Below are 27,714 nucleotides of genomic sequence, written 5' to 3'. Positions count from 1 at the left end.
CTGGAACCCCAAGCGGCCTTGCCATCCCTTAATTCCAGAGGGTACTTTGCCATATACAGAACTTTCTCATCCTATCCTATGTGCACCTGAAGAGGTAAAAGTCCTCTTCACGGATGAGGAAAGCTCCAGCTCAGGGTGGCAGAAAGACCTACCCTGCGTCAGTCATCCAGCAGAACCTGGACTCGAACCCAGGGCTCCCCACTCCCCACCGTCAGGGCTCTTTCCAGGACCTGCTGGCACTGCCTGATGGGCAAAAAGAACCACAGACTGCAGTCCCTCCTCTGCGATCCTTGCATCTCACCGTCACCCACATCTCCTCCATCTTCAGAGACCCGGAATGGAGACTCCCAGCCCTGTGTCTCTGGCTGGGAAGGGAGCAAAGGGGAGGTGCCATTCTTATGACCTCGTTCTGACATTCACTGTCCTAGTTCGCAGCTTCCTGAGGGGAGAGGGACAAGAGAGGCCTTTAGAGAGGGTTTCAACCATCTGGGTGTTAATTGGGAATGCAACTGTCCTGAGGTTGAAGCTGGCGACTGCTATTCCGAGTCTGCAGGATGAGGTGTGGGGGTGGGGAGGGGAGAAGGGGATCAGGAAGTTTCCCCAAATAGCCTGGCTGTCAGCCAAATATGGGAGTCCAGCTGGGGGGCAGCTGGCCAGTTGGCACGTGGGCCTGGACCTTGGGAAACTGGGCAAGGGGCAAAAATGAAGCAGGACTGGTTTTGTCTCCTCTTTTCTGTCCCACTGAACTGGGCTTCTCTGGAATTCAGTGTCCTGAATAAAGGTGGGGAGGGGGTGGATAGAGTGGAAAGGTGTGTTCTACCCTGTCCCTCTTCTCTCCCAGGGGTCCAGTAAGCCCTTGCCCACTCCCCTGCCCCTTACCGCAGTGACATTGTTATTCCTTCATTCAGTAAATATTTATTGAGCCCCTACTATGTGTTATCCTTGCTAGGCTCTCCCCTGGGGATTCAAGGAGAAACAAGACAGGGAGCTGTCAGAGGGAGTGAGAGAAGGGGAGAAGGAAATCTATCTTAGGGATAGATGCAGGAAGTCCTCTCACAGAGGTGATACTTCAGCATCAGCCATGAGGAGGGGGAGGAAAGAGTCAGGAGGAAAAGAGCAGAGAGAACAGCCTTCCAGAAGACTCCGAGGTGAGGGTAGATGTGCTGTGCCAAGGCACAGAAAGAGACCAGTGTGGCCAGAGAATCCCAAGCAAGGTAGGGAGTGGTACAAAAACAGATCGCAGGGGCACGGGATATTTTGACCCACACATTTTGACCCCACGGATGTTTTGAATGCAAATATTTTAAACCAAAACTCACCATCATTGAAAATTCTTCTCAGAAGGTATTTTCCAGCTTGAACTCTATTCATTCCAGTTCATTCCATTTTTTTTTTCTGATGGTACAGTTCAACAAATTTCCATTTTTGCATTCCAACTGAATTGTACAGAAATTATTTTGAGTGGGATCAATTCTATATAAATGTTGCTGCCAAGATTTGATTCATCAATCAATTTGGGTGTTGTGGGCTCCTAATCCCAAACTGGGCCATTTATGGGTTGGCCTGGGTAACCCCATTTGATTTTGGAAGATTTAAGTGCAGTCAAGATTTGATTCTGTCCATTTTCATCAATAACGAGTTTTCCCAGTTCTAGTGTTGTCAGTGTTACTTGTACCAGAAATATTTTCAGATAGAGAGTTTGTATTTATATCTCAGTTAATCTGCAGGAGCGATCTGGTGGGAGGGGTGGGGTGGGAGAGGAGACACGTTTAGGAGAGGCAGGTAGGAGCCAGAACTTCCAGGCTGGGGGCAAGGACTCTCCTAAGCTGGAGGAGAAGGCTTTAAAGATTTTAGGCAGGAAAGTAACATGATCAGATTTGCCTTTTTTAAAAGCTTGCTCTGGCTGTGTGGACTGCAGTGGCCGGGTGAGGGGGTGTATTGGGGAGGGGAGACTGGGGGCAGAGAGACCCCCCCCACCCTCTCCTCCTCCTGGTACTCAAGGCTGCTCTGAGGCCCCCGGACACCCCAGAGTCTGGCCACTCAAAGTGTGCATGGGGTGGAGAGCAAGAACTGGGTGTTTTCCTTGGGGATCCCTCCTAGCCTGTCGCCTGGCTGACTGGAGCCCTGGGGGATGCCCACCCTGCATGGGGGTGGGGGACAGCCCTGGGATCTGCCCACCTGGATCCCAGAGCGGCTGCTGGCTGTGAAACAGACACAGACACAAGGCGCTTGTCGGGCCCCTGGCTCTGAAGCTAAGGGCGTGCGTGACCCTGGGCAGGGGCATAAAGGGGCCTCTGTCTGTGTGGGGCACAGTGCCCACCTGGCCAGGCCGGGCACCTGAGGAGGGAGGGAGGTGGGCTGGGTGCTGGAAGAGAGAAGGTGGAGGCTTTGAAGTGAACAGATCTGATGTCTGAGGCTCACCTGGGACAGGTCACTTCTTCTTCCCAATCCTCAGCCTGGGCTCTTCCTCCCAGCCTCCCAGCCTCCCAGGCCTGGCCCACCATCCGGACCCACCATGTTGACATAACGATCTTCCTAGAATCATGTATTTTTAAATGTTATTTAACAAACACATACAGTGCTTACCAAGTGCCTGGTTGCTGAACATTTTAGAAATATTGACTCATTTAAGCCTCATCTCGACCCTCTAAGAGAGGAACTATTATCTCCATCTTGTAGACAGGGAAACTGAGGCACAGAGGTGTCCAAGGTCACCCAACTAGTAAGTGGCAGAGGTAGGATTTGAACCCAGGCAGTATGGTGACACTGTGCTGCTTCCAGGAAAGGGGTGGGGGTACCTTAGGGACCTGAATGGGTGGGGGCAAGGGGACCTGGAGTAAAGGGGGAGCCTCGGAGAGCGTAATGGTACATTGCCTCCCATCCCAGGGCCTGGCCTATGCCAGAACCAAGAATGCAGCAGGAGGGAAAGAAGTCAGACTCCAGGACCAGAGACCCAGGGCCAGGGGCGAAGCAGGGATCCTGAGGAATAGGTCACAACCCTGCCACCTTTAGCCCAGTTGTGGGAGCAGCTGTCCTGAGTGGGGTAGCTTTGGGATTCTTTCAGTAAGGATGAGTCATAGCCTGCAGGGTGCCAGGGTTGGTGCCAGGCACCGTGGAGGAGCCAGTCCTGCCCTGGGGAGCCCAGGGTCCAGCCAGACACAAAGCATGGACATACGCAGATGGCATGGGGACTTCCGCCCAGGGGGTGAGGGTGGGGAGAGCACAGAGCCTGAGCCTTCTGGGAACTCACAGAGGCAGGGACCTTCAGGCTTCGTGACAAGCAGGATTGGACTGGCTGAGAAGGGAGTGGGGCTTCCCAGGCTGAGGGCAAGAAGGTGGGATGGTGCATACGGGAAGCAACCAGTGTCCCCTGTGGCTGTGGCTGGGTCAGGGTGTAGAGGTTGCGTGCCCAGCTCAGGAGTTGGGACTTGCTCTCCTAAATGCATCCCTAGACCTTGCTGCGCCTCAGAATCATCTGGGTGCTTGTTAAAAAGGTAAATGCTGGGCCTCAACCCAGGCCCCTGAATACAGGCTTGACAGGCTCCCAGGTGATTCTCCCTTAGCCAGTTACTTGAGAAGCCTTCAGGGTGTGGGGTTCTCACCCTTGGCTAAACACTAGAATCACCTGGGCACAATTCAAATGTCCCAGTGCCCAGGTCCTGCCCCCACCCCCCAAGAAGAATCCCATCAGAATCATCTCCAGGGTGGGGCCTGGGCATCCAAAGTTTTCCAAGTTGCCCGAGTGAATCCAGTGTGCAGCCGTGGCTGAGGGCCCTTGATCTACAGTGAGGGAGGGGGAAGCCACAGGCAGCCTGCCCCTCCTGTCATCCGGAACTGGGCTGCACTGTCCCCTCCTTAGAGAGGCCATCCCTGACCACCCGTCATCTTCAAGCCCTCATCCTCCCTGACCGCATGTGTTTACCTGCTTAGTGTCTGTGCCCATTCCCGCAGATCGTGAGCTCCAGGAGGGCTCCTCAGGACTTTTGTTCACTGCTGGTCCCCTGCAGTGTAGAATGGAGGGTCTGGTGTACGGTTGGGGTTCAATAAATGGTTACTGAGTAAGCTTATTGAGCCCCTACCCTGTTCCAGACACAAAGGGAAACCCATTCCTAGTCATCTCTTAATCCTCCAACAACCCCACGGGGTAGATCTCTGGGGCCCATTTTGCAGATCCGAGAGGTGAAGCAGCTTGCCCGAGGTCTGAGAGCTCCGGAGCCCAGGCTCTGTCCCCCGCCCTGCACCACCTCCCAGCCGAGGCCTCTGAGCTGGGGAAGCTCCTTGGCAGCCTGCAGGCTGGACACAGGGCCTGGGGGGTACGGGGTGTCTTGGCACAGCCCGTCCTCGGGGAGTTTCCTGGAACCTCAGCTGGTTTTGAAAGGCCTCCTTCATGGCCAGCAACGGCCGTGTGCTTCCACGCCCCAGACTGATTTGAGAGGACGACGCCGTGATGTGGTGGCAGCTGCTCCCTGGCTGGCAAGGTCAGCGCTGGCCACCCCACCACCACCCTCAGCCAGTGGGCCTGGAGGGCTCTCTCCTCCCTCCGACTCCTGCCCCAGGTGACCTTGGGTTCTCGGGGTCGTCGTCAGTCTCCCCTGCCTCCAGCTTTCTGAGGTTAGGCGGATGGGACCCCAAGGCTCAGTGGGCTGGACTGGAGTGGGAGGATCCTGCTGAACAAACTAACAAAATAAAAGCCTCAGGAAATGAGGGGTGGGTCAGGAGAGGTGAAGACCTGAATTTCCATAGGGTGGAGGCTGCCTGGTGGTCAGAGCCTCTCTAGCATCTTCTGAATGCAGCCCTTTAAGTAAGAGGGAATGTAGCCAGGGTCCCAGTGAGGACCCCTGGGGCCATAGGCCTTGACCTTCCCTTCCATGGGATCATATGGAGAAGTGCGTCCAGTAAGCCAACTGCTTTCTAGACTGCTACTGGTGCAGCTGATATTCCCTGCTATTGGGCACCCCCAGTTCTCTGTCTCCCCTCCTCCAGCACCAGCCTCTTCTACATACTCCAGGCAGCTCTGCCAAGCTGGGTGAGGAGGTTAAAATAGTTTCCCTTATGTTGGCAACAAACACAAGTTAGATACAGTCCTGGGCTGGGAAAGAGTGGGAACGGCTGGGAGCCCTGGGAGGCAAGATGGTGGGCAGGAGGGCAGAGGCTTAGCTCGGACATGGGGGTGGGCACCCTGCACTGGGAGAGGGGATCTAGTTGATGAAGTTTTGGGTATTCTATCTAAACCCAGTCTTCCATTAGTTTCCAATGTACAGCTGTGTGGAAGTTCACCCTCCCTCCTGCTGTAACTAATGATGTCATCCCTCATACCTCGATGACTCTTTCCGGCTTGCAGGGTATTTTCTATATGTAATGTTATCTAATCTTATCAGCTATCACCCTTGAGGCAGGGGAGTTGTTACTAGTCATTGTTATCGTTGTCCCCATTTTACAGATGAGGAAACTGAGGTCCAGAGAGGAGAAGGGAGATGTTCCTGGTCACACAGCTGTAAGTGGCAGAGTTGTGATATAAACTCATGTTTGCCTGATTCCAAGTTGACTTCAGGTCCCCTGAGTCTCTCTGAATGATACCCATGGACACACAAGCACACCCCTCTCCCGTGGCTCCTCCCCCTTCCATTGCACCATGACTGCGGAAGTTTCTGGGCCTGGAGAAGCCATCCTGTCCATCCCCCTGCCTCTAGCCCAGTGCAGTGGATACTCCACGTGGCCTGGCTTTGGAGCACAGCTGGCCACGGTCCAGGAGACAGTGATGGTGGCAAAGTCGGGGGAGACAAGGGTGTCAGCTGCTGCTGCTGCTTTTTGAGCAAAGACTTTTAAAGTTTAATGTGATAATCTCATCCTGATTATTGCAAACTGAGGGCCCCAGTCCTGTCCAAGAATGCATTCCTGGCATGCAGGGAAGGGGGGGAGATTGCGCTGGGTCCTTCCAGCTCCCCCTGCCCCTCTTCCTCATGCATGCTGGGAAGGGTCCGAGCTAAGGCTTTCTTTAGTGGAAAGGTGTTTCTACTTCATGTAGGGATGATTCAGTCCTCTGACTTTGAGAGCTCTTCTCTTCTAGGTCTGAAAATTTAATATTCTAGAAAGATGCTGCTGGTGAGTCCAGCAGCAAGGGCCTACTGTGTGCTGGGCACTGTGCCAAAGAGGGGCCAGGCTTCAGGAGAGCAGCCCAGCCTGGGGCCCAGGAAGGGACCCAAGAAAGTCATGGCACTCCCTACGCCCCCTCCCCCCTATTTTCCTGGCTGGGAAACTGAGGCCGGTTGCTGTTGTCTCTACATCGTCCCCGCCCAGAAGTAAACCAATTAGCACCGTGTCTGGTTCTGTGTTCCCAGCACCTGTCTCATTATTTGGGGATTTATGTCCCGGTCACCGTGAAGGACGACTGTCCGAGTTTCCACTGGGGGGAGTGCGGCCGGTGCTGGAGCCCAGCGGTGGTGGGAGGTGGTGCCGACCTGCTTGGGGCGGGATGGGGATTTGATTTCAGGGGGATTTGCAATCGGTGGGAACCGCCCTAGGCACATGGTGGCTCAGGGCTATTTTAGGAGCCCAAGCCTAGCCCTGCAGGGGGAGGGGTCACGGTGGACCCGTTCAAGCCCATTAGTGAGTTGGCCCTTTCAGCGGGAGCAGAAAGGAGCCGTGATGGATCAGACAGGGGCTTCTCCCACCATCCTGGCACCCCAGGGGCCCAGAATTATGCCGCACGCCCCTAAACCCAAATTGAGCTGTGAGCAGAATAAAAGCCTGTGGGTGGGCAGGGGTCTTAGGATCCTTACCTGCGCCTCTTTGCCACAAGTTTTCCATAGCTGGGGACCCCGACTGTTATTATTAGGAACATTTATTGTAATAATCCCATGTCTTTGTAGAAGTAACATTTAATTGAGGACTCAGGAAAGGCAGGGAAAGGGCACAGTCTTGAAGCCAGGCACGTGCGGGCTCCTGCTCTGCACGGGCCACTTTCAAGCTGAGTTATGGTTGCATAAGTCGCTTCCCCTCTCTGAACCTCGGTGCCCTTGTCTCCAAAGCGGGGACCAGTTAACACCTAATGAATGATGCCCATATTGTTAATTGGCCCTCTGCTAGGATGGTCTCACATCACCTTCTGCAATGGTGTTTGGTATTAATGGCCCAGTTTTACAGAGACTGAGACTGAGGGCCAGAGAGAAGTAACTTGACTGAGCTCACACAGCCAGAGCCAGGAGCCGGATCCATTTCTCTCACACCCGCAGTGAAAATCGGTTCATTCAGCCAATCCAGCAGTAGGTGCTGGTTGCCTTCTGGGTGCCAGGCACTGTTCTAGGGCTGGGGATTCATCCACAGACTAAACAGAGGAAGAGGAGGTAATGGGATGAGACCGGGCAGCAGCGTGAGCCGGAATGGCTGAACTGGCGAGTCAGTGGCTTTATTTAGGCCAAGGGTAAATTTCCTGTCTGAGAGGGATTGAAAAGGGGGCCTGGATCCCTTGTTGGGCAAGGGGTAGGGGAGCAAGGGGGCAAGGGAGAGCCACCACCACATGGCCTGCCAGCTCTCCCTTACTAGGGAGAGATTTTCTGTTTTTTTCTCCCACCTCACACTACCTTTATAGGAAAAACAATGTCGTTGGGCATATTGGGATAAAGTCTCTAGTGGAAAGAGAGAGCCTGGGTTTTGGAGTCAACCAGAAATGGTTTAAATCCCAACTCCACCCCTTGCTAGCTGTGTGTCCTTGGGCAGGTAGATTAACCTCTTAGAGCCTCCCTTTCTTTATGTTCAAAATCAGGGGAGCAATACCAACTTCATAGGGTTATTGGGAGGATAAAATGAGAGGATAAAGGTGTGGAAGGTCCTGGAATACAGAAGGTAGCAATTTGTCTGCATGCCTGGTTGGGGTTTTAGGGTGTGTCATTCCCAGGAATCTATGTGACACCCCTGTGGTCCTGCTGAATGACTTTGACAGTCTGGGCAGAGTGGGAGAGCCAGCCAGCCTGGGCGAAAGGTCCAGTGCTCACAGGTCAAGAAATCACTCCTTGGGAACTGGATGGGAAGGCTGAACTCACCAGTGCACACTTACAAATAGATGTGGGGATTTCGGTGATCCTCAGCTCTATAAAGAGCTAACTCCAGAGCGCAGCATGAATAGAGGACAGGGTCTAGGACTGGAGGGGAAGTGATCCTCTCCCTTGTTCTGTTCTAAGGAGGACCCTGAAAACATAAATTAGTTTAGGGGGATGTGACTGAAATGATAAAATCCCTGGAAACCATTTATTCAACAAATATGTATTAAGTTTTTTAGTCCAGGGCGGTCATCATTCAGGGTAGTGGGCAGACAGACACGAATAATGGCCCAGAACTGCCTTTGGGGTGCTCAGTCTAGTGGGGTAGCTAGGGAGGGAGTTTGGGGGAGACAGTTCAATATAGTGACAAGTGCAGCATTAGGGACCCATACAGGGTGCCGTGAGAGCACATAGGAGGGGCAGGCACAACTTTGAAGGCTTCCTGGAGGAGGTGACCATGTCAGGGGACGAATAGTTGAGGAAAATGGGTGTCTCTCGCTGGGAGGGGAGACCTCTTAGGAAGAACGTGCCAGCCATGTTCACCTGGCTGTGGAGGGCGGGGTGCACTTTTTCTGCATGTCCAGGGGGCAGATCTAGGACCAGTGTGTGGACAGTAGAGGAAAGCAGCTCTCAGCCCCCCAAACTGATGGCCCAACAATGGGATGGGCTGTCTCAGGAGCCAGTGAGCTCTCCATCGTTCATAGGTTCAAGAACTGGCCAGAGAACTGCAGTTCTCCATGGGCAGACACGGAACATGGACTGTGATGAAGAGAGGTGTGACCGGATCAAGACAGAGGATAGGTGTGCTGCGGAGACGACGAGGCACACACGGTGTCCCCTGACTGCCACAGCCACCCCGGATTTACTTTTCTATTTTTTTGGTAACCTATTTTATTGAGACAGAATTCACATACCATACAATTCACCCATTTAAAGTGTACAGTTCAATGTGGATTTACTTCTAAAGTTGAAAGGAATTCATTTAGTCATTCAGCAGATGTTTATCAAGCACCTGTTAGGTAAGCTGTGAGGGTCTGGGTGGGGGAGAGCAAGGGCAAAGGCAGGGATGAGTCGGTGGGTTCAAGGAACAGGAAGATGTGCTGGGAGAGTGGATGCCACCCTGTGCCCTGCCCTGGTGGGAGAGACGTTGCCTGGGCTCCCCACGGTGGGCCTGCCCCGAGCATGCGGTGGAACGGGCAGCCTTGACACGTCTTTGGGTGCAAGAGCCCTTTTTGTCCCTTTCTTTGACTCTCCCTGTCTTACAGCCCTGCCCCCCCCCCCCAGGTCATGCCACCAACCCTCCGCCTCCAGCCCTCCCCTGGCTGTGCACCCACTGTGTGCCAGAGCCTGCTCCAGGCTGGGAAGGAGCAGAAATGACCCCCATCCCCCACCAGGGAAAGTCTCCCCAGCTGGCTCTCTGGCCGTCTTCCCTGACCTCTGGAGACAGCTCCCAGGAGCAAGCCGAAGCCTCCCAGTTGGAACTCATGTTATGCGTGATTTGGGACCAGTGACTTAACATCCTCAATCTTTCACATCCGGGTCTGTAAAATGGGAATCAAAGCACTCTCCGAAGAGCGGTTAGGAGGATTGAGTGCGATCCTTGCCTGCCACCCAGTAAGTGCCCCATGGGTGTCGGCTTCCTCCTTCTCCTGGGGCGTCCCCGGGCAGCCCCCTTTCCGGGCCCGCAGCTCCCCTAGGGCGCGCTCAGGGCGGCGCGGCTCCTGGCACCTGCTGGGCGCGGGGCCGCCGGGGGGCGGGCTCGGGCGAGCGGCGGCTGCCCCGGGGCGCGCGGGGACGGGACTCGCCCGCCGCACACCGCAGGGAGCCGCGGTTCCGGATCGCCCCGGGTCGCCGTGGGCGGCTGGACGCGGCCCCGCGCGGGGCGGGAGGGCTCGGCAGGTAGGCGCGGGCGCAGGAGTGGGGACCGCACGCCCGGCTCCCCGCCTGGGACCCGCGCCCGGCAGAGGGGGAGCGGGCAGGAGGGGTCCCGTGGCGTGGGGGGGGGGCGGGGTGGAGGCGTCTCTGTAGGACCCTCCCCGGCTTTGATGAGGACGAGAATCTCAGCTCACCCGGAAACGGGGTGTTGTTGTCGGGGGAGAGGAGGGGACAGCAAGGGTGATGGTGAGAAGGACTTCCAGTTCCCTTTAGCGGCAAGGAGCCTTCCCCCCACCACTGGGAAGAGGGTGTGACCCTCACTTCAAGGACGGACTACTCTCCCTGGAGACTGGGGGCTAGACCGAAGAACTCCCCTTCTTTCCCTAAGGAGTTTGGAGAATCCAAGAGGCAGCCCCCTCCCCATCAGCCCCCCGGGGATGGAATAGGATGGAAGAGGTGGGGGAGGGGAGAGTTCCTGTTGAAGTTTTGGGTGTGCAACAGCCCACCCACCACCACCACCCCTCCTCCCTCATCTTTGGCTGGCTTTGTGGGGGGGGGGGGTCTCTCTTACCTCCATGCCCCCTCCCCCAAGCAGACTGCCTCCTCCTCAGCAATGGGCGTAGGTGGGACCCTCCTGACCTGCGGCAGAGGCAGCACTCTACCCCAGCCCCGGCCCCTCTGGCTCCCAGGACTCACTCCTCCAGCCTTGACTTGGGAGTGCCTCCTGGGGGCCATCCTAGGCAGGGAGCAGGGTGGGGGTGGGTGGGGGGTGTTGGGGAGGTCCTGGGCTGGGAGAGCAGACAGTGGGTGGGGCCAGGACCCTGCCCTGGTGTGCGGGTGAGGAGGCACCTGGGTGGAGGCTTCCTGAGCCTTGCTTATCTGCAAGGACAAGAAAAGGGGGTGCTGAAGCTGACACTTCCTCCCTACCACCTGCATCACCACCTTAGAGGCAGCTGCTCCCTGTTGCCGCTAGGAACCCCCTGCAAGAAGAGATGCAGGTTAGATGGCAGGGACTTCCTGCCTGAGGGTGACCTGAGGGTCTGTGCCCCTTCTCCCTCCTTCCTGTGCCCCTTCTCCCTCCTTCCCTTGGAGCTGGAGCTGCACCTTTCAGCATCTCTGGCAGCTCACTCCTAGGAAGTGTCACGCTTCCTTTGTCACCACTTCCCATGGGAAGGCAGATCTGGCTGCCTTGGGTTTGCCCAATGGAACCCCCACCTGGCCCCACACCTGGGCCAGCTGTTGCCTGAGCACTGGGGCTTCCTGCTCTGGCAAAGTAGGGGTGTGGCAGGATGGGGGTTGGCACGGGCTGACCCCACTCAGGCCGTTCCACTCCTTCAGATGTGTGTGTGTTTGAGCAGGTGCTGTGGCTCCTTTTGGGGTGGTCTCAGGGTGTGACCCTGGTGACCCCAGCTCCCTGTGCCCATGGGATGGTAGGGGCAAATACCACTCTGTGGTGGCCACACACACGGAGGTGGCTTCTTCCCACTTCCTCATCCTGGGAATGTGCCATCTCTGGGAGAGGGCAGTGGAGAGGTAGCAGGTCAGAGAGACCAAAATGCCCAGTAGTGGCTCCTCTGGGACATTGCAGAGGCAGCCAGGCCTGAGTGCTCAAACTCTGCTAAGCCAAGAACAGGCAAGGCCTCTCTTCTCCCAGCTGCTTCCCTCTGCAGCTGGCTGGGGTTGGCGGGGGCAGGATCCCACACCCCTGCTCTTGACCCTGTGCCAGGGCCCATACCCCCCGCAGCAGAGAATGGGGGCACTGGCTCTACTTACCTGCCTCTCTTCCCAGCTGAGCCTCAGTTTTCTCACTGGTAAAGCCTTACAGGGTTGGTATGAAGATTAATGGATTTATGGTGCCCGGGAAGTAATGGGTGCTCAGCAGCAGGCTGATCTTTCTTCACACCCACCCTGCCACTCCCCAATGGCTGAGGCAGTGTCCCCCACCCTCTCCCTTAAAGGCAGCTGCTCTGGGTGCCCCCTGCAGCTCGGCCTGCAATGGACCTAGGAGATTAGCCTAGCCCAACCCTCTCCCTTTAAAGTCAGGAAACTGAAGCCAGAGGGGCAGAGACTGGCTGCAGTTTGGCTGGCCAGCCTGGCTCCCTTCTCAGAGGCACAGCCTGGGGCCTGCTGGGGAGGTGGGAGGGTGGCTGTTGGCACACAACGCAGGGGGGGATGCCGGAGTGTATTTGGGCTCATTAAGGGTGTGGAGAGAGAGCCCTTCCTGCCCCCGCTAAAGGCTGGGAACAGGCCTAGAAGCTTCCTCCTCGTTAATCCTGTGGGACATGCAGCACTTTCCTCAGGACCCCCTTCCCCAAGCTGCAGCTGAAATAACCCCTCTGCTCTGTGCTTTATAGCCTCCAAAATCTCTTTGCATCTATCACTCTTTGGGTGGGCAGGCCAGGGAATCCCACCCCCTTTAGTGCCTGAGGACCTCACCAAAACCCAGGGCCCAAAAGCCCATGCTTTTGTCACCCAGACAAAAGCAGGGAAGGTGGGGCCCAGGAGCCCTGCCCGAGTGTCCCACCCCACACGCAATCTCCACTTGGAGGGGCACAGACAGATAGGCAGACAGAAACCCTGGCCCCCCTCATCTCTCCAGCTCTTGTGTGAGTCCGCCTTCCGGTGTGTGGCTCCCTCTGCGATCTGAATCCCACTCTCCCTGCTGTAGCTCAGGGAAGGTGGAGGACAGAGGGAGGATTATCCCCTTTCCTATGTAAATCACAGACAGGTAGATGCCTGATCTTTTTCTCTGCTTTCACCTTGTCCTTTCCCAAGTAAGTTCAGCTCTCTCCTTTCCTTCACATCCCCTTCCTCCCAGCCTCTCTGGCTCTGGCACCCAATTCTTCCTGTCCAGGGTGTGGCACCTCCCTGTCTGGCACCTGGGGCCTGAGCAGGGCTGGCCAGCCCTCCCTGGAGCCCCTCTTTGAGTCTGGAAACCTTCTCTGCCACTGACCCTCAGCAGTTGAAATCAGGGCTTGGCAGACTTTAAAGAGAGGGGGATAGAGCAGTGGCTAGGGACCTGGGCTCTGGAGTCAGGTAAATACAGGTTCAGGTCCAGCCACAAAAGAGTCCCAAAGACTCTTCTCTAATCAATGAAATGAGAAAATAGGTTAATAATAGTGCCCACCTCGTGTGACGTCTTAAAGAGACCTGCATGTACAGCATCTAGCATACGGTAAACCCTCAATACATGGGCTCTTAATATAAAGGAGAGGTGGCCTTGACAGGTGGGTGCTGGAGAGGGAGACAAAGAAGCTTCTAGAACCAGTCCTTGCACTGTCATTCCATGGTACTTTGAAGCAAGTCCACTCCCCGGCTCTGGGGCTCAATTTCCTCATCTGGTAAAGAGAGTGTAGGGACCAGGTCCTGTCCAACGTTGGTCCAGTTAGGGTGAGTCATCCTGGTTCTGTTAGGGATCAGGGTGGGGGGTGGTGACCTGTGGGTGCTCATGGCAGGGGGTGGACATACCTGTATGTGCCCTACTAATTGCCCACTCCTCCAAAGTTTCTGGCTGAGAACCCTGGCTTAGCTGGAGGGATACAGCTCTAGGGGACAGCTGTGAAGGCTGGGGCAGGCAGGGCAGGCCACAGCAGGCCCAGCAGCCTGGCTGGGGGGACACAATTAGCCCTGGAATCCAGGCGGGCCCTGTGAGCCCAGAGGCTGTATATCACAGCAGTTTAATCAGCCACTTGGCAGATATTTGTCCGCTCTCTTGGGCCATGTCCCCAGCCTGCCTAGTCATAAATTGCACTGAGATTTCAAAATACCCCTGTCCTCTCCCTGGCGGGGCAGACAGCCCTCCATGGCGTGGCCAGGGAAATCTCATTCCCCCGAAGCCTGGCAAGTTGGACACGCCTCCCCTCCTGCAACACTTGCACCTGGATCTTCTTCCTGCTGGGAGGTTTGGGGGAAGCCTTGTAAAGGCAGGAGAATCGCTACCATGACTGCCAGCTGGAGGTGAGAGGGTACAGAATGTTAGTGGGGCAGCCCTCCAGGCAACTTTGGGTGGGGAGTGGAAGCTTCCTACGGGGGGTGGGAGCCACCATCAGTGTGTGCACTGTGGAAAAAGCTGTGCCCTGGGCCCCACACGTGGCTCTGAGGTACAGCCCAATTGCTCCATGAGTGTGGAGGAGTGGTCTCCCCCGTCCGCCAGGGTCTCCAGGCTCTGCCTCTGTCTTCTCTCTGGGTGCTCACTACGCCACCCGGAGGCGGTTTCCGGTACTTCAGCCGCAGCCCCCCCACCCCACAGCAGGTGTGCCCTCGAATCACCAGGCACCTGTTAGCACATAAGGGTCAGATCAACCGCAAGTGTCAGATGTGCAGTGACAGTCCCATTCCATGATATGTGTACAGTGACACCCACACTGTGACAACAGCTACAGTGACAGGCACAAGGAGTGAATAGCACAGATTCACCTTAACAAACAATGGACAACACAGGGACACCCACAGGGACCCAGATACCCCATGACAGACACGCAGGGCCACAGATGAGTGACTCCACTCACAAGCTGCCAAACCCAGTCACACCGCAGATTGATAATAGCTGATTTTATAGGACACTGGGAAGTGTTTTACACAGATTCGTTCATCTATTCCTGAGGAACTGCTTATCACTCCTATTTTAGAGATGCACAGAAGAGGGAACTGAGGCTCAGGTCAAATAGCCAGGAGGTGGCAGAGCTGAGATTCGAACCCAGGTTTGAATCAGGATGGAGCTGGTGGTCTTAATCAACAATCTACGCACCCCTCTTTTCACATGCAGGAATGACAGGCTGCCTGCGAGCCACTGCCCACAAAAATGACCACTCTTAATCAGCTTACCAAGAGCAGGGGGCAGGATCCAGAGACCGCAGGCCAGGCAAGTTCTTGGCTGAGGACTTGCAAATCTAATTGTCCTTTGTTGAGAAGCGGGCTCCCCCGCTGGGTGTGTGGCCTGCTGTGAGAACATTATGCCATTACTGGATGTATCTGCTCTGCCAAATGAACGTGAGCCTAAGGGCACAGGAAATGTCCTTCAGGGAGAGGTAGCTCTGTCACACCTCACCCAGGGCCTAGCCTTGGGGTTCCCACAGCCTGGAGGAGAGACACAGGCCCTGACCTCAGGAAGCCTCCCATCAGAGGCAGAGGCAGGCAGCACACACAGATTTGGGAAGGACGTGAAAACTGGCTCAGTTCCCTCGGAGAAAGGGCAATGGGCAACTCCTGAATAGAGCCAGTGAGAGGCAGACAAGTCAGGCAGGGAGAGTTTCCAAGTGAGTTGGGAAGAAAAGACTGGAAGACGGGGGTGGGGGTGATGGGAGGGCCCTACAGGGCCCTGGATGCTGTGGGTGCGTGTGGGCATGTGCATGTGTGTGAAGGGGCTGTGTGCAGCCGGCCCAGGCAGGGAGTCCAGGTCTCTACTGAAAACACCAACTGTCAGTTGCCACAGCCTGAGTGGTCAAGACGGCAGGGGCATCTGGAGCCTTGTGAGGCAGAGGTTTGGATGGCTTCTCACACTGTCACCATTTGTGAATGTCATCAGCTGGACACAGGGTACAGAGAGGTTGGGTTTCCTCTCATGGCCAGTGCTTGCCTGTCACAGGGTAAAATGAGTGCCTGCTGCTGAGCTGAGAACAGGACTCTGGCTTCCCAAAATGTGACCCCACTGGCCTCGCTGCTGCTCCTGACCTTGTGCCCTCCTCATCTCCAAGACTTGAGTCGCTGTCTCAAGCTTGCTCTGTGACCCTCTGGGTGCCCAGGTGTCTTGGTCACCCTATGTGTAGATTTGTTTCTGACACTCTTTCAGCTATTCCTGTATTTTAATCCTGCTTTACTGGAAATAGACCCTATTTTGCTCCCCTTTGCCATCCTTGGTTTGGGGGTGGGGTTCTCTGAAAGCTGGGAATTTCAGAGGGTATATAGGGCTCAGGTATCTCCAGGTCTTGAACCCCTCTAGCTCCTTCTGTGTATTCACAACCTCTCAGCTTTCATCGTACTTGTCTCCAACCACTCAGGTATGAAGCGGCCACTGAGCCCATCTCCCCCGGATAAGAAGGATCCCCCCATATCTGGAGCTGCTGAGTGTCCTCCTCATCCCCCAGCACCGTCTAAGCCCAAGCGGGAGAGGAAACGGCCCTCGTACACCCTGTGCAACGTCTGCAACATCCAGCTGAACTCGGCAGCCCAGGCCCAGGTGCACTGTGGGGGCCGGGCCCACCAGAGGCGGCTTCGGCAGCTCAGCTTGGGAAAGACCCCCCCAGGGCCAGGTCAGTGGGGGGGGGGGGGACCCTGCTCCCACAAACTTTGCTCCGGGTCCCCAGGGGAGGGCCTCTGTATTGGAGCCCCTCTGAGGAGCCCCATGCTGAGACCTTCCTGTGTGGGGTGTTTTGGGTCTGGGGTACCCTCAATGGGATTTTTGGGTCTGAGGCTCCCCTCATCCTGACAAGTTTTGTTTTGCATCTGGGCAACCTTTCCGTGGGTGGGGACTCTGGCTCTGAGGGTCTCTGGGACTGAGGCCTCCTCTTGACATCTTGTGGGTCTGGGGTCCCCCTCTGTGGGGTCTTTCAGAGCTACCACTGGCAGGGATCGTCTTTCAGACAAGAGCCTCACACGTGGGGGAGTCCCGGGCTCCCACTCTGGCCTCTGAAGGTCAAGGTCGGCCAGGTGCACAAAGCTTTGATCGAAGGACTGCTCAGTCACTCTTCCTTTGTCTGCTGGACCCCTAGCCAGGATTTCTGCTTCTCCCTGGTTGGGGTGACTTTCCAGAGGTTTGACTGTGAGCTCTGAAGGGGCAGCTGGCTGCAAGGCAGATTTCTGGGGGAAAATGGGTGAATGCACCCATGAGGGTGATTCCAGCTGACAGGCACATGGGAGCCATGGGGAAAACAAGAAGAGCGGAGCTGCTGGCAGGCAGGGGAGACAGAGTCAGAACCAGGCCCAGGGTGGGGAGGCGAGAAGTACCGGAACTTCCACCCGGCTCTTGGGGGAGGCCACCAGAAACCTACCTTCCAACCTAGGCCACTAGCTTTGCCAGCAGTTACACCTTGGACTCAGGTGCCCATTCTTTTTGTGGCAGTTCATGGAGCACCCTGCTGGTCTCCCCGCCTCAGGCACAAAAAAATAGATCAGTGTTGTGGGTGCCCATGGGACATACCCTGCAGGGTACAAAGAAGAAGGGGCGGTTCCACCTGGGAAGACCCCCTGAGGGAAGGCGGGGAGCTCTGAGCCTTGGAACAGGGGTAAGGGGAGAGGGGGCGGTCCAGACAGAGGTCACTGCACAAGCAAAGGCAGGGGATGCCCCGAGGGCTTGGACCAGCTCCTTCAGCCGCGTACTTGGGGCTGGACACCAAGGGCATGGCTGAACAGGAGTGTAGCTGATTGGATGGACCTCTCTGGTGTGTGTGTGTGTGTGTGTGTGTGTTTGGGTGCACAATTCATCAATTCATCAAATCTTTATTGACAACCTTCTAGGTGCAAGTTGATGTTTCAGGGGCTCACATTTTTCAAAGGCATCTACCAGCAAAAAGTCAGAGGAGGGAGAGCTGAACTCAGAAGTCAGAGAAAGCTGGGTCTTGGGGAGGGAAAGCCTGAGCCAATGGACCGAGGTCCTGGCTTTCCAGGGGTGATGAGCATGGTGGGCATTACTGGAGAGGAGCAGGGGCATTGGCCTTGGTTCTGAAGGTGTTGATTGTCACTGGAGGGTTTCTAGCAGGGGCAGTTAGTGCTTTTAGTTGTCTCCAGCCAGGGGAAGGGGCAAGACTTGGGGGTACATGAGGAGGAAGGGTGGGGGTGTAGTGGGGAAAGCAGATTCTGGAGCCTTCGCCGCAGCAGGACTGGCTAGACTTGATGGGTGATGGCGGAGGGAGGCACGGAGGACAACTCTAGGGAGGCACCGAGGACAGCTCTGGCTTAGGTGATGTCCTGGAGAGCAGTTCAGTTATCTGAAAGGGGACCCTGAGGGGGAAGCAGGAGTGCAGGGCCAGCGTTGGAGTGGAGAGGGCAGTGCAGACAATGCCCTTGGGCCACAGCCTCCTCGGGTCTCACCTCCTGGGCAGTGGCCCTGTGGTATCAGCCCCTTGCTGTCCACCTTCCCCACCACACCAACGTGGGGACAGCAGGTCCTTTGAGGTGTGGGGAGAAAAGACCAGTGCTCTAGAATGCCCCTGATCAGACAGGCTACCCGGAGGGATGCTCTTTACCTGGCTTCCCTTTCCCAAAATCCCCATCCCCTGAGGTTTGGGTAGGTTTGGGGAGGGTCACCATCTTGAGGGTCACCAGGACACGTGATGCCTGGTCTCCAGTCCAGATTGTTAAACTGGACCTGTTCATTCATCTGTTCATCCATCCATCCATCCTCTTTCCATCCAGTATTTCCAGATCCTGAGCCCAGCCCCATGCAAGATGCTGGGATACCCCACCCAGTAGGACTCTGTGCCTGCCCTCTGGGCACTTTCAGTTTAGAGGGGGAGACAGACATGGAGCCAGAACCAGAACTTTACAACAGCACTCGCCAAGAGGAGTGAACTGTATTGTGGGGACACAGGGGAGTGACAGTGGGCCTATGGCAGGGGCCAGGAGTCCTCAGATTTCTGGGAACCCTGGAATGCTGGGGCTCCAGCCTTAGAACCTCCTCTCCGCTGGTCTGATGAACTCTGGACCTGTTCCGGGCCATCTCCCACCATCACCCAACCCCCCTCCCACAGGTTCCTCCTGTTTCCTTGGCTCTCTGAGAGTTGGGGGTGGGAGAGGCAGCCCCCAGCAAGAGGATGCCTAGCAAGTGGCCCTGCGGTGGGGAGTGGGGGTGAGGGGCAGAGTGCCGGGGGGCTGTGCTCCATTCTGAACATGTCTCTCTACTTTGCCCAGGGTGGAGCCTGGGTGAGCTTGCTGCTCTCAACATACAGCTTTAGCAGAGTCCAGAGCCCTTGGGAGCACCCTGATGGGAGCACCCTCTGGAAAATGGGGAGAATCACATCTACTTCCAGGATTCTTGGGACACTTGGGGTTCTTGCATGAGGGGCCCTCAGCACACTGCCTTGTTCCTAGACCCTTGCTGTCTGAGGCTCCAGCCAGTGTGAGGCAGTGAGGAGGGGTGTGGATTCTTTGGGAGGGGCAGTGAGGGGGAGACAAACCAGTCATGCCGTCCCCGTTGGAGGCCTCCTGGAGCTGTCACTTTGATTAGGGGCCTGTGGGGCTGGCAGCTTCCACAGCGACAGGCTGTCACAGGCAGTGAGGCGGGATCCTCTCCTGCTCATGTCCCTGAGGCCGTCTGTGGAGACGGGGAGGTGGATATGGGAGCAGTGGCTCTTCCCCTTCTGAGCTTCCTAGCTAATGCCCTGGTCAGAGGCCTCTGTACCAGCAGCACCCAGCCTCCTGGAACACCTTTGAGGGGGCAAAGGATGGGAAACAGCAGGTACCCCACAAGTTCCCCATCTCCCCTTCTCCAGATCCTCCCCCAACTTGCCCTGCCCACCCCCCAGCCCCGTCTATCTTCTCCCACACAGGAGGCCCTTTCGTTCTTCTGGAATGTGTCTTGAGCCATCTTTCATCTCCCTGCCCCCCCCCCCAGGGGGGTGTGGGCTGCGGGAGCAGCCCCCCAATAAGGCTGAGCTCAAGGACCCTATTGACTATCACGCGCACACACATGCAGTCATACACACACCCCTACACAACTTTAGGTGTTTCATGAACATCTGCAGAGAGAGAAGGGTTTGCTGACTCAACCTTCCCAGCCATAACCTCTGATGCAGATGTTGGGCCACACAGGGCATGGGGCAGGGAGGTGGGGGAGAGGACACCAGAGGCAAAGAGCTGTGACCTACCTCCCACCCCAAGCCGAGCAATGGCTTAGGAGCTGAACTGTTTACAAGAACTCCCAGATTCACCATCCCATTCCCTCCTCACACAACCATCCTAGGAAAAGATAGCGCATGAGTCCTCATTTTACAAATTAGGACATTGGGGCTCAGAGAGATTAAGTAACATACCCAAGGCCACACAGCTGGGTTCAGAGACCAGCGTTTCTGACTCTAAATCCTCTATCACAGGTCCTGCCTCCCCCTTGCTGCCACAGAGAACAACATGTATTAGCAGAGATTGAGCCTTAATGTGTTGGGAGTGGGGAGGAGGGATGGCCGAGGGAAGGCAGACAGGCTCCCAGGACAGATGATTCCACACGAACTTCAGGACCCATGGCCTCTTCATGCCCTGCCTTGCTGTCTTTGACTGCAAAATGGGGAGATGCCAGTCATCTAGCCACCCCTACCCTGGGCTGGCTGGGGAGGGGGAGGGGAGCCTCCCAAAGCCATCTTCTCTCTCCCCCTGTCTCTTGGCAAGACTGACTCAGCCAGCCAGTTAGAGTGGGCCTACCCTTTGTTCATCACCCATTGCAACTTGACACCAGAGAGGAGAGAAAGGGATTTCAAAAATGACTTCAGCTCAGGCTTACTGAAATGGCCAGAGGGGCTTTGGGTGGGAAGTGCAGGGTAGACACTAAAGGGGACAGGAAAGCGGAAATGGAGTCAGACTAAAGGACTTCAGGGCAAAGACAGCCCCGATGCAGCAGACCTCCCCAAGCTTTTGGAGGGGGAACCAGGGGAAGGTCAAAGAGTGGCAGGTTGAAACTCTCCCTCCCTTTCTGCGCCCTCAGACCTCCCCTTGCTCCTGTGCTGATCAGGCCCTCCATCTCCTCTCCAAGTCTTTGACTCTAGAAGCTTCTGGCTGCATTCTGGGCCCGGAAGATCAAAGACCTTGAGCTCGGGTCACGCCTGAGTCACTGGCTTGATGAGCTCCTCGCCCCCACCCCCCTCCCCGCATATGGATTAATTTCAGTCTCGTCAGGAGGCCCTGGACCCTCCAGCCTGTCCCCCATCTCCTCAGTGTCTCCCTGGGTTGCTGGTTCTTCCTCAGTGCCCCCTCCCCTCATACTCACGCCTCTGGGTACAAGTTTCAAAGAAACAATGTCCCTCAAGGCCACCGAGAAGTTCTTCTTCCGGTCTCACCAGTGCCTCCTGCTGCTATTCTCAGCTCATATGCAGCAGGTGCTAGAGGCGCTCCCACGTGCTCCTGGACACCCAGCACACACCTGGGGTGTGAACCTGACCGCCGGCCCTGCCCCCCAACCCCACAGACCACCGGAAAAGGGAAGGCGAGTCTGGGTGGAGAATTAGGGGGCTTAGCTCAAATCCCCACCCCTGCAGAAAACAAAGATTCCGTCTGTGTCTCTGGGTGGGTTAATTAGCTCTGGGCTTGAGTTTCCTTCCTCTCGCGACCCAAGCAACTCCTTCCCTCCAGAGCCCCTTCCTAAACCCGTTTTCAGGAGCTGCTGCTGCCAACCCCTTCCCAGACCTTCTTTGTGGTTTTGAGTATTGACTGCTCCAGAGATTACGGGTTATTGTCTGGTGGAGACAGCATGCTGAGCGGGCGGGGGGCTAGCGGGGATCAGGGCTTGGAATGCGAGACTGGATCCAGCTGCAGGCTGGCTGTCCCCTTTCCCCCATTCTGAGCACCTCCCAGCCACCAGGTGCTCAGGTGTGTAGAAAGCCTGTTTTCCACAAGAGGAGGGAGAAGGAGCAAATAGAAAGGATGAGGGGGGTGGGAGAGGGAGGGGTGTCAGGGGTTCTTGCTGATCAGATGGTTCTCCCTGCCCCACCTTCTTTCTGGCATTGCCCAGTAGCAGTTTTTTTTTTTTTTTTAATTTAAAATTATTTTATGTATCAAATAAAAAATATTTCCTAACAAAACAAAACAAAGCAATGGGAAAAACAAATATCCTGAAATAGCAGTAGCAGTTTCAAGGGGCCCAGGTACAGGACTCCACGGGGCAGGACACCTGGCTTCCTTCCCCCATCCCCATGGCTGAGGTTCCGTGAGGGAGTGCTAAAACCTCTCTGAATCTCTGTTTCCCCTTCAGCAGAAGGAGGTAAATACAAGAGGACGAGTAAGGCTGGACGGGGGAATGGGGACCCTCTGAAGCCAGAGAGCTGCAAGAACTTTCCAGCAGGCAGGGAAGGAGCTGACAGCACCAACTTCCCCGGAGGTCTCTGTGAGCAGGGAGCTGCGGGGCTGGGGGTGAATGGGATGCTCCTGTCACCCTCCCCTGTCCCTAGTCTCCACGTTTGCCCCACATCCCCACTGGGGAAAGAAGTGCCTTGTCCTTTCCACCTGTGATTGGGATGGGGGAAACCAGGGGAGAGGCAGCTCCCTCCTGGAGAGGGAAATAGAGCCCAGTAGCACGCTGCTTTCCAGACAAGACCGGGAGTCCCTCCCTCTCGCCCTGCCCTCCTGTCCCTCGCCGCCGCCCCCCTTCCCTCTGTCACTCTCTGCCTGCGTTTCATTTGCTCTGCGCTTCTCTCCGCGGGGCCTCCAAAGGCAGAGAATGCTCTCGGGTGAGTGCTGAGGACTCCTGAGCTGGGGACGGTGGTGTTGGCTTGGAGAGAGGGGGCCACAGAGGGTGGTCCTCTCCCCTTTCCCCAGCCCTATCCTATTCCTATTGTTGGCCCCCAAAGTTGTCAGTCGGGAGGCTCCCATAGCTGGTTGACCCTGGGTACCTGTTCTGAGGCCCAGGGCTGGGCGAGGAAGCTCCGGTTCTGGCTGAGAACAAAGGTGGTGGTAGTGGGGGGGATGGAGGGGGGATGGCCGGGGAGCTGGAGCTCCTCCCCACAGGAATTAGGAGCGCTGCACATCTGGCCAGATGTGTGTCCAGGGAGCCTGGGTCAAAGGTTCCTTGTATCAAATCATACTTTCAACCCCCTTAGAGGAGGAATAGAAGCCCGAGGGGGCTAAGAGGGGGCTGTTACTGAAGCAGATGGAGGGAGAGGACGGAAATCAGGTGGGCTCCTACCTGAGGGCCGGCCACTGTGCTGGGGTGGACACTGATGTCCCCAGCTTTATCTGTGGTCTCCCCGCTTGCATCCCCATGCAGGGGGTTCCGCCTTCAAGGGGTATTTTTGACACATATACCCACCCCCCCCACCCCCCCAGGATGGGGCAGGGGCCTGGAGGCAGTGGGGCTGGGAGGAAAGTTTCTCTTGTGGCTGAGCTTTGGAGTTTTCTTTCAGTGTCGGGGTGGTGGGAAGGGGATCCTGGGGCATCCACAGAAGTGGGTTGGCAGCTCTGGAGAAGGTGGGAGGACGCCCTTGGCCGTGGTGGGCATCCTACGGGGGTCTGGGCTCAACACTCCACTCTCTGCCTCTGGATCGCTCTCCCTCCTGGACTTCCACTATCTTGGCAGAGTTTTGGTTTTGTCTGTGATAGAAATGGTAACTTCCTGTTATTTGAGGTGTGTGTGTGTGTGTGTGCAAGGGGTGGGGGAGACTGTGCTTGGCTATCTGAGCTTGTTTATGTCAGATGCATTTAATTTTGTAGGGGAGCAGGTGCACACATCTCTCTGGGTAAACGTGTCTGGATACACATCTGTGTGTACATGCAGCTGTCCTTGTGGAGGTGTGGGCCGCCGCTCGCCCGTGGTGTCACAGCGTCTCTATAAGCGTTCTATGAGTCTGCAGTTCGTGTGCTTCCACCCCTCCAAATATATGTGATCTGAGTGTGTCTTTGTTGATCCTGCCTGTCTGCGTACGTGCCTGGTCACGCGTGGCCTCTGTGCTGCCAGCATGCAGCATGGGTTTTGTCTGTTCCAGCCCGGGCACCACCACCTCCACGTGTGCAGCCATCAGTGTGCGTAGATGGTCTAACCAGGGGCTATGGTGTAAGCGTGCCCTGGAGGTGGTGCCTGTGTCTATCAGCGTGCAGTGGCCCCCAGTGTGGGTCCTGTGCTCTTGTGTGTGTGTGCGTGTGTGTGTGTGTTTTTTCCAGTTGTGACAAATCAACAGGAGGCAGTTTCCCCAGATCCTCTCCCTCGGGTGGCAGCCAGGGTGGTGTTAATTTATGAGTCACCTGCTCTGCACCCTTGCCCCAGATTTTGTTGTACCCCTGGTGGCAGCCTCTTCACCATTCGGTCTGGTTTGTTCAGAGCCAACACCGCCCCTCACAAAATGCACTCAGAGAAGATATCCCTCAACCTGACCCTTTTGGGGGTATAGAATTCTAGACCCATGGGGTTGTGTGGTGCCGTGGGGTTGCCCTTCATTTGAGTGCAACCACGAGCCAGGCGATGGCACGTGCGTGTGCATGTGCCATGACTCATGCACAGTCCTAGGCTGGGTTCACAGTGAATGTCAGAGGCAGCTGGTGGGTAGCACAGAGCAGTGCTGCGTGAGGGGCTCCAGCGGCCACTGGCGAGGCCCCGGCCTCAAAGCTACAGGCGCTCTAGGCTTTGTGCGGGGGAGCAGCGGCTGCCCTTGCGGGGTGGTGGCTGGGCAGCTTTGTGAAGAATGGGTCACCAGGTGCTTCGGTCCACTGCAGCAAGCTCACCCACCTCAGCACCCCCTCTGCAAACGGCCTCCACACCCAGCACCTCATTTGGTCCTCAGACCCACTCCTGTCCTGCCCTTTCCCTCCTTCCTCCCTCCCTCATTGTAATCCCCACTTCACAGATAAGGAAACTGAGGTCATAGCTAAGTGTCTAGTCCAAGGCTTCAGAGTTAGATGTAAATGGAGCTCCCTCCTGGGAGCCTGGACTCCAGGCCTCTAGGTCTGGGGGAGGGGGTGCCACCACCCCACATTCCTCCCTCAGGGAACCCATCCCCTTCTTCACCTCTCCTGGGTACGCAGTCAGGGGCGGAGGGTCCCCTGTGCATCTGAGGGTTCTAGAAAGAGGTCACGCCAACTTCCCTCCTGCCGTTTTCCCCCACCTCTGTCATCCCCATTGTAAATAACTTACTCAATTAAGGCATATAACCGCCCAGCCCAAACACTTTCTTAAGTTCCCCGTTAGGCCGTAGGTCAAAGTTCCCGGCAGTCTCTGTGGAGCCCTCAGGCAGCAGGCACTGCCCACCACTTCCTCCACTCCTCAGCTCTAAGTTGACCTCAGTGTTTTTTTTAAAAAAAAACAACTTTTTTATTTTGAAATAATTTCAAACTTACAGGACAGTTGCAAGAATAATAGAAAACCTCTACAGAAAACTCCAACATATCCCCCCCCAAAATACCCAAATCCACCAATTTTAACATTTTGCCACATTTGTCTTCTCTCTCTTTCTCTCTCCCTCCTTCCCTCCCTTTTTCTAAACCTTTGAGTATAGGTTATACACATCATGCTCTTTGAACACTTAATGCTGCCATGTACATCTCCTAAAATCAAGCATATTTACTTATGTAACCACCTTAAGTGCAGTTATCAAGTTCAAGCCATTTAACATTGATATAAAGCTTATAGTCTACTCCAATGGTTCGTATGTCCCTATAATGTCCTCTTGGGCCTTTTCTTCTCCATTATTGCATCCAGTCCAGGATCGTGTGTTACACTTAATTGCCATTGCCTTATTAGTTGCTCTTTTTTTTTGTTTTTAGTTGTGGAAACATATATACAACATAAACTTTCCCATCTCAACTGCTCCCAGGCACACTATTCAGTGGGATTACTCACATTCACAGTGTTGTGCTATCCTCACCACCATCTGTTACTGGAACTTTCTCATCACCCCAAACAGCAACCCTCCACCCATTATGCATTAACTCCTCTTTCCCACTTCCTCGCCCCCATAACCTGTACTCTCCTTTCTGTCACTATGAATTTGCATATTCTAGCTATTTCATATAAGTGGAATCAGACAATATCTGTGTCTGACTTATTTCACTCAATATGATGTAGTATGGTTCATCCATGTTGTAACACACATCAAAATTTCATTCTTTTTTATGGCCGAATAATATTTCATTGTATGAGATTTCCATTGTATGAAAAACATTTTGTTTGTTCATTCATCTGCTGATGGACATTTGGGTTGCTTCCGTCTTTTGGCTACTGTGAATAGCTCTGCTATGGACACTGGTGTACAAACATTTGTTTGAGCCCCTGCTTGCAATTCTTTTGTGTATACACCTAGAAGTGGGATTACCAGGTCATATGGTGCATCCATGTTTAACTTTTTGAAGAACCGCCAAACTGTTTTCCACAGTGGCTGCACCATTTTACATTCCAATCAACAACGTACTAAGGTTCCCATTTTATGCATGCTCGTCAACACTCCCTTTTTTTTTTTTTTACCATAGTCATCCTAGTGGGTGTGAGATGGCATTTCCCTGATGACATTTTACATTCCCACTGACAATGTACAAGGGTTCTAATTTCTTTGCATCCTCACCAGCACTAGTTGTTTTACGTTTTTTTAAAAAAATAATAGCCATTCTAGTGGGTGGGATCTCATTCTAGTAGGTGCGAGGTGGGATCTCATTGTGGCTTTGATTTGCATTTCCTTAATGGGTAATGACATTGAGCATCTTTTCCTGTGCTTGCTGGCCATTTGTGTATCTTCTTTGGAGAAATGTCTACACAAGTCTTTTGCCTGTTTTTTAATTGGGTTGTCTTTGACCTCAGCATTTTGAACCTGCAGTGCACTTTCAACTTCCTCTTCGTTGTTCCACCGTTGCCACTGCTTGGATGCCCTGTCTTGTAAAATGTCATTTATCCTTCTGTGAATCCTAATTGACTCTCCCCACAGGCCTTTAGCTAACCATCAGCTCCCTGGTGATCCCAAAGCGCTTGGTTGATAACTCTCAGAGCACTCACTCGCCAGGCTGCACTCTACCTGATTGTCTCTCACGGACTGTGAGCTCCTCTAGGAATCGCCTGGGTAAATGTGATGAATGAATGAACTCCTGAACCTCCCGCTCTCTAGGAAAAAACATCCTTCTATGGTCTAACTTCAGTCATTCCCGCTGCAGCGCACGCAGCGGGAGGAGGCTGAGGGTGATACCGGGCTAAGCGCCCTGGGCGGGAGCCGCGGCAGGTGGGCGCGGCCAGGTGAGCCCGGGAGACGCCGCCGCCCCGCCCGCGACCCCAGCCCGCGCCGGCTGCTGGCGCCTCTTCGCCCCGGTTACCACTAGTGGCTGCTGTCGCTCAGCGGAGCCCAAGGAGACCGCGGCCAGAGCGTCCACCGCCCAAGATGGTGGCTCCCGTGTCTCCGTGAGTGTGTGTGCGGCGCGGGGAACCGGGCAAGGCTGGGCGTCGGGGCTGTGCGCCCCCTCCCGGAGCTTCCGGGCAGGGGGCGGACGACGCGGGGCTGGGGGCCCTGCGGAGCGGCCGGGGGCGTGCTGGGAGGCGTCTCCTGCGTCCCCGGGACCCATCCCAGGGCTCTTTGACCATGCGCCCCCCAGAGGAAGTTCCCCAGCCCCCCAGGAGGACAGGCAAGGGGGTATAGGGGAGCCCCCATCTCACCAGCGGTGGTAGGGTCTGGAAAGGAAGGCTTTGGGGAGGAGGGCATGGGCCATGATCCCAGGGCCAAATAAATACTGTTTGGGGTTTCCATGCTGGCCTGGGATGGAAGGGGAAACAGACCATCCTACAGTGACCCCAGGAGCCCCTCAAGGGTTCCTGCTCCCACTAGCTGGCTGGGGCATGGAGACGTGTGAGGGACCCGGGTGTGTGACACGTGCCCTCCTGGTTAGCCGTGGCCACAACCGGACCTGCACGGTCACGGTATATTTACACCCCACCCGGCCTGGTCTTTGGGGTGAGGAGGATGTCAGTGGATTCTGACCTGTTTTTTTAGAGCAGCTCAGTCTGGGATGATGTAAATGTTTTATATCTGTGCTGTCCAATCCACCAGCCAGACGTGGCTACTGAGCACTTGAGATGTGGCTAGTGTGACTGAGGAACTGAATTAAAAAAAATTTATTTAATTCTAATTAATTTTTATTTAAATCGCCAAAGATGGCTAGTAACTTCACTACTGGACAGTGCAGTTTTAGAATCTTCACCTTCCCA

The 27,714-nt window shown here is 55.4% G+C and overlaps 1 protein-coding gene across 7 annotated transcripts in view; it reads left to right on the top strand.

Moving 5' to 3' along the window:
* The window catches only part of ZNF385C (zinc finger protein 385C), a 49,551-nt gene that overhangs the window by 5,815 nt on the left and 16,022 nt on the right, over positions 1 to 27,714 (top strand). For 3 of the 7 annotated variants that reach the window (XM_037810194.1, XM_037810193.1, XM_037810192.1), the window contains exons 2-3: positions 15,908 to 16,159; positions 21,802 to 21,933. In XM_037810194.1, coding sequence (XP_037666122.1) covers positions 15,910 to 16,159; positions 21,802 to 21,933 — 382 coding nt within the window. In that variant the 5' untranslated portion in view covers positions 15,908 to 15,909. Of the gene's footprint in view, positions 1 to 15,907; positions 16,160 to 21,801; positions 21,934 to 22,231; positions 22,277 to 27,714 lie in introns of those variants that run through there. The other 4 variants (XM_037810197.1, XM_037810196.1, XM_037810195.1 and 1 more) reach the window with 2 other exon arrangements.

This window comes from Choloepus didactylus, chromosome 18 (assembly GCF_015220235.1).
Source record: "Choloepus didactylus isolate mChoDid1 chromosome 18, mChoDid1.pri, whole genome shotgun sequence".
Classification (NCBI taxonomy): Eukaryota; Metazoa; Chordata; class Mammalia; order Pilosa; family Megalonychidae; genus Choloepus; species Choloepus didactylus.
This window is presented reverse-complemented; position numbering and strand designations above follow the sequence as displayed.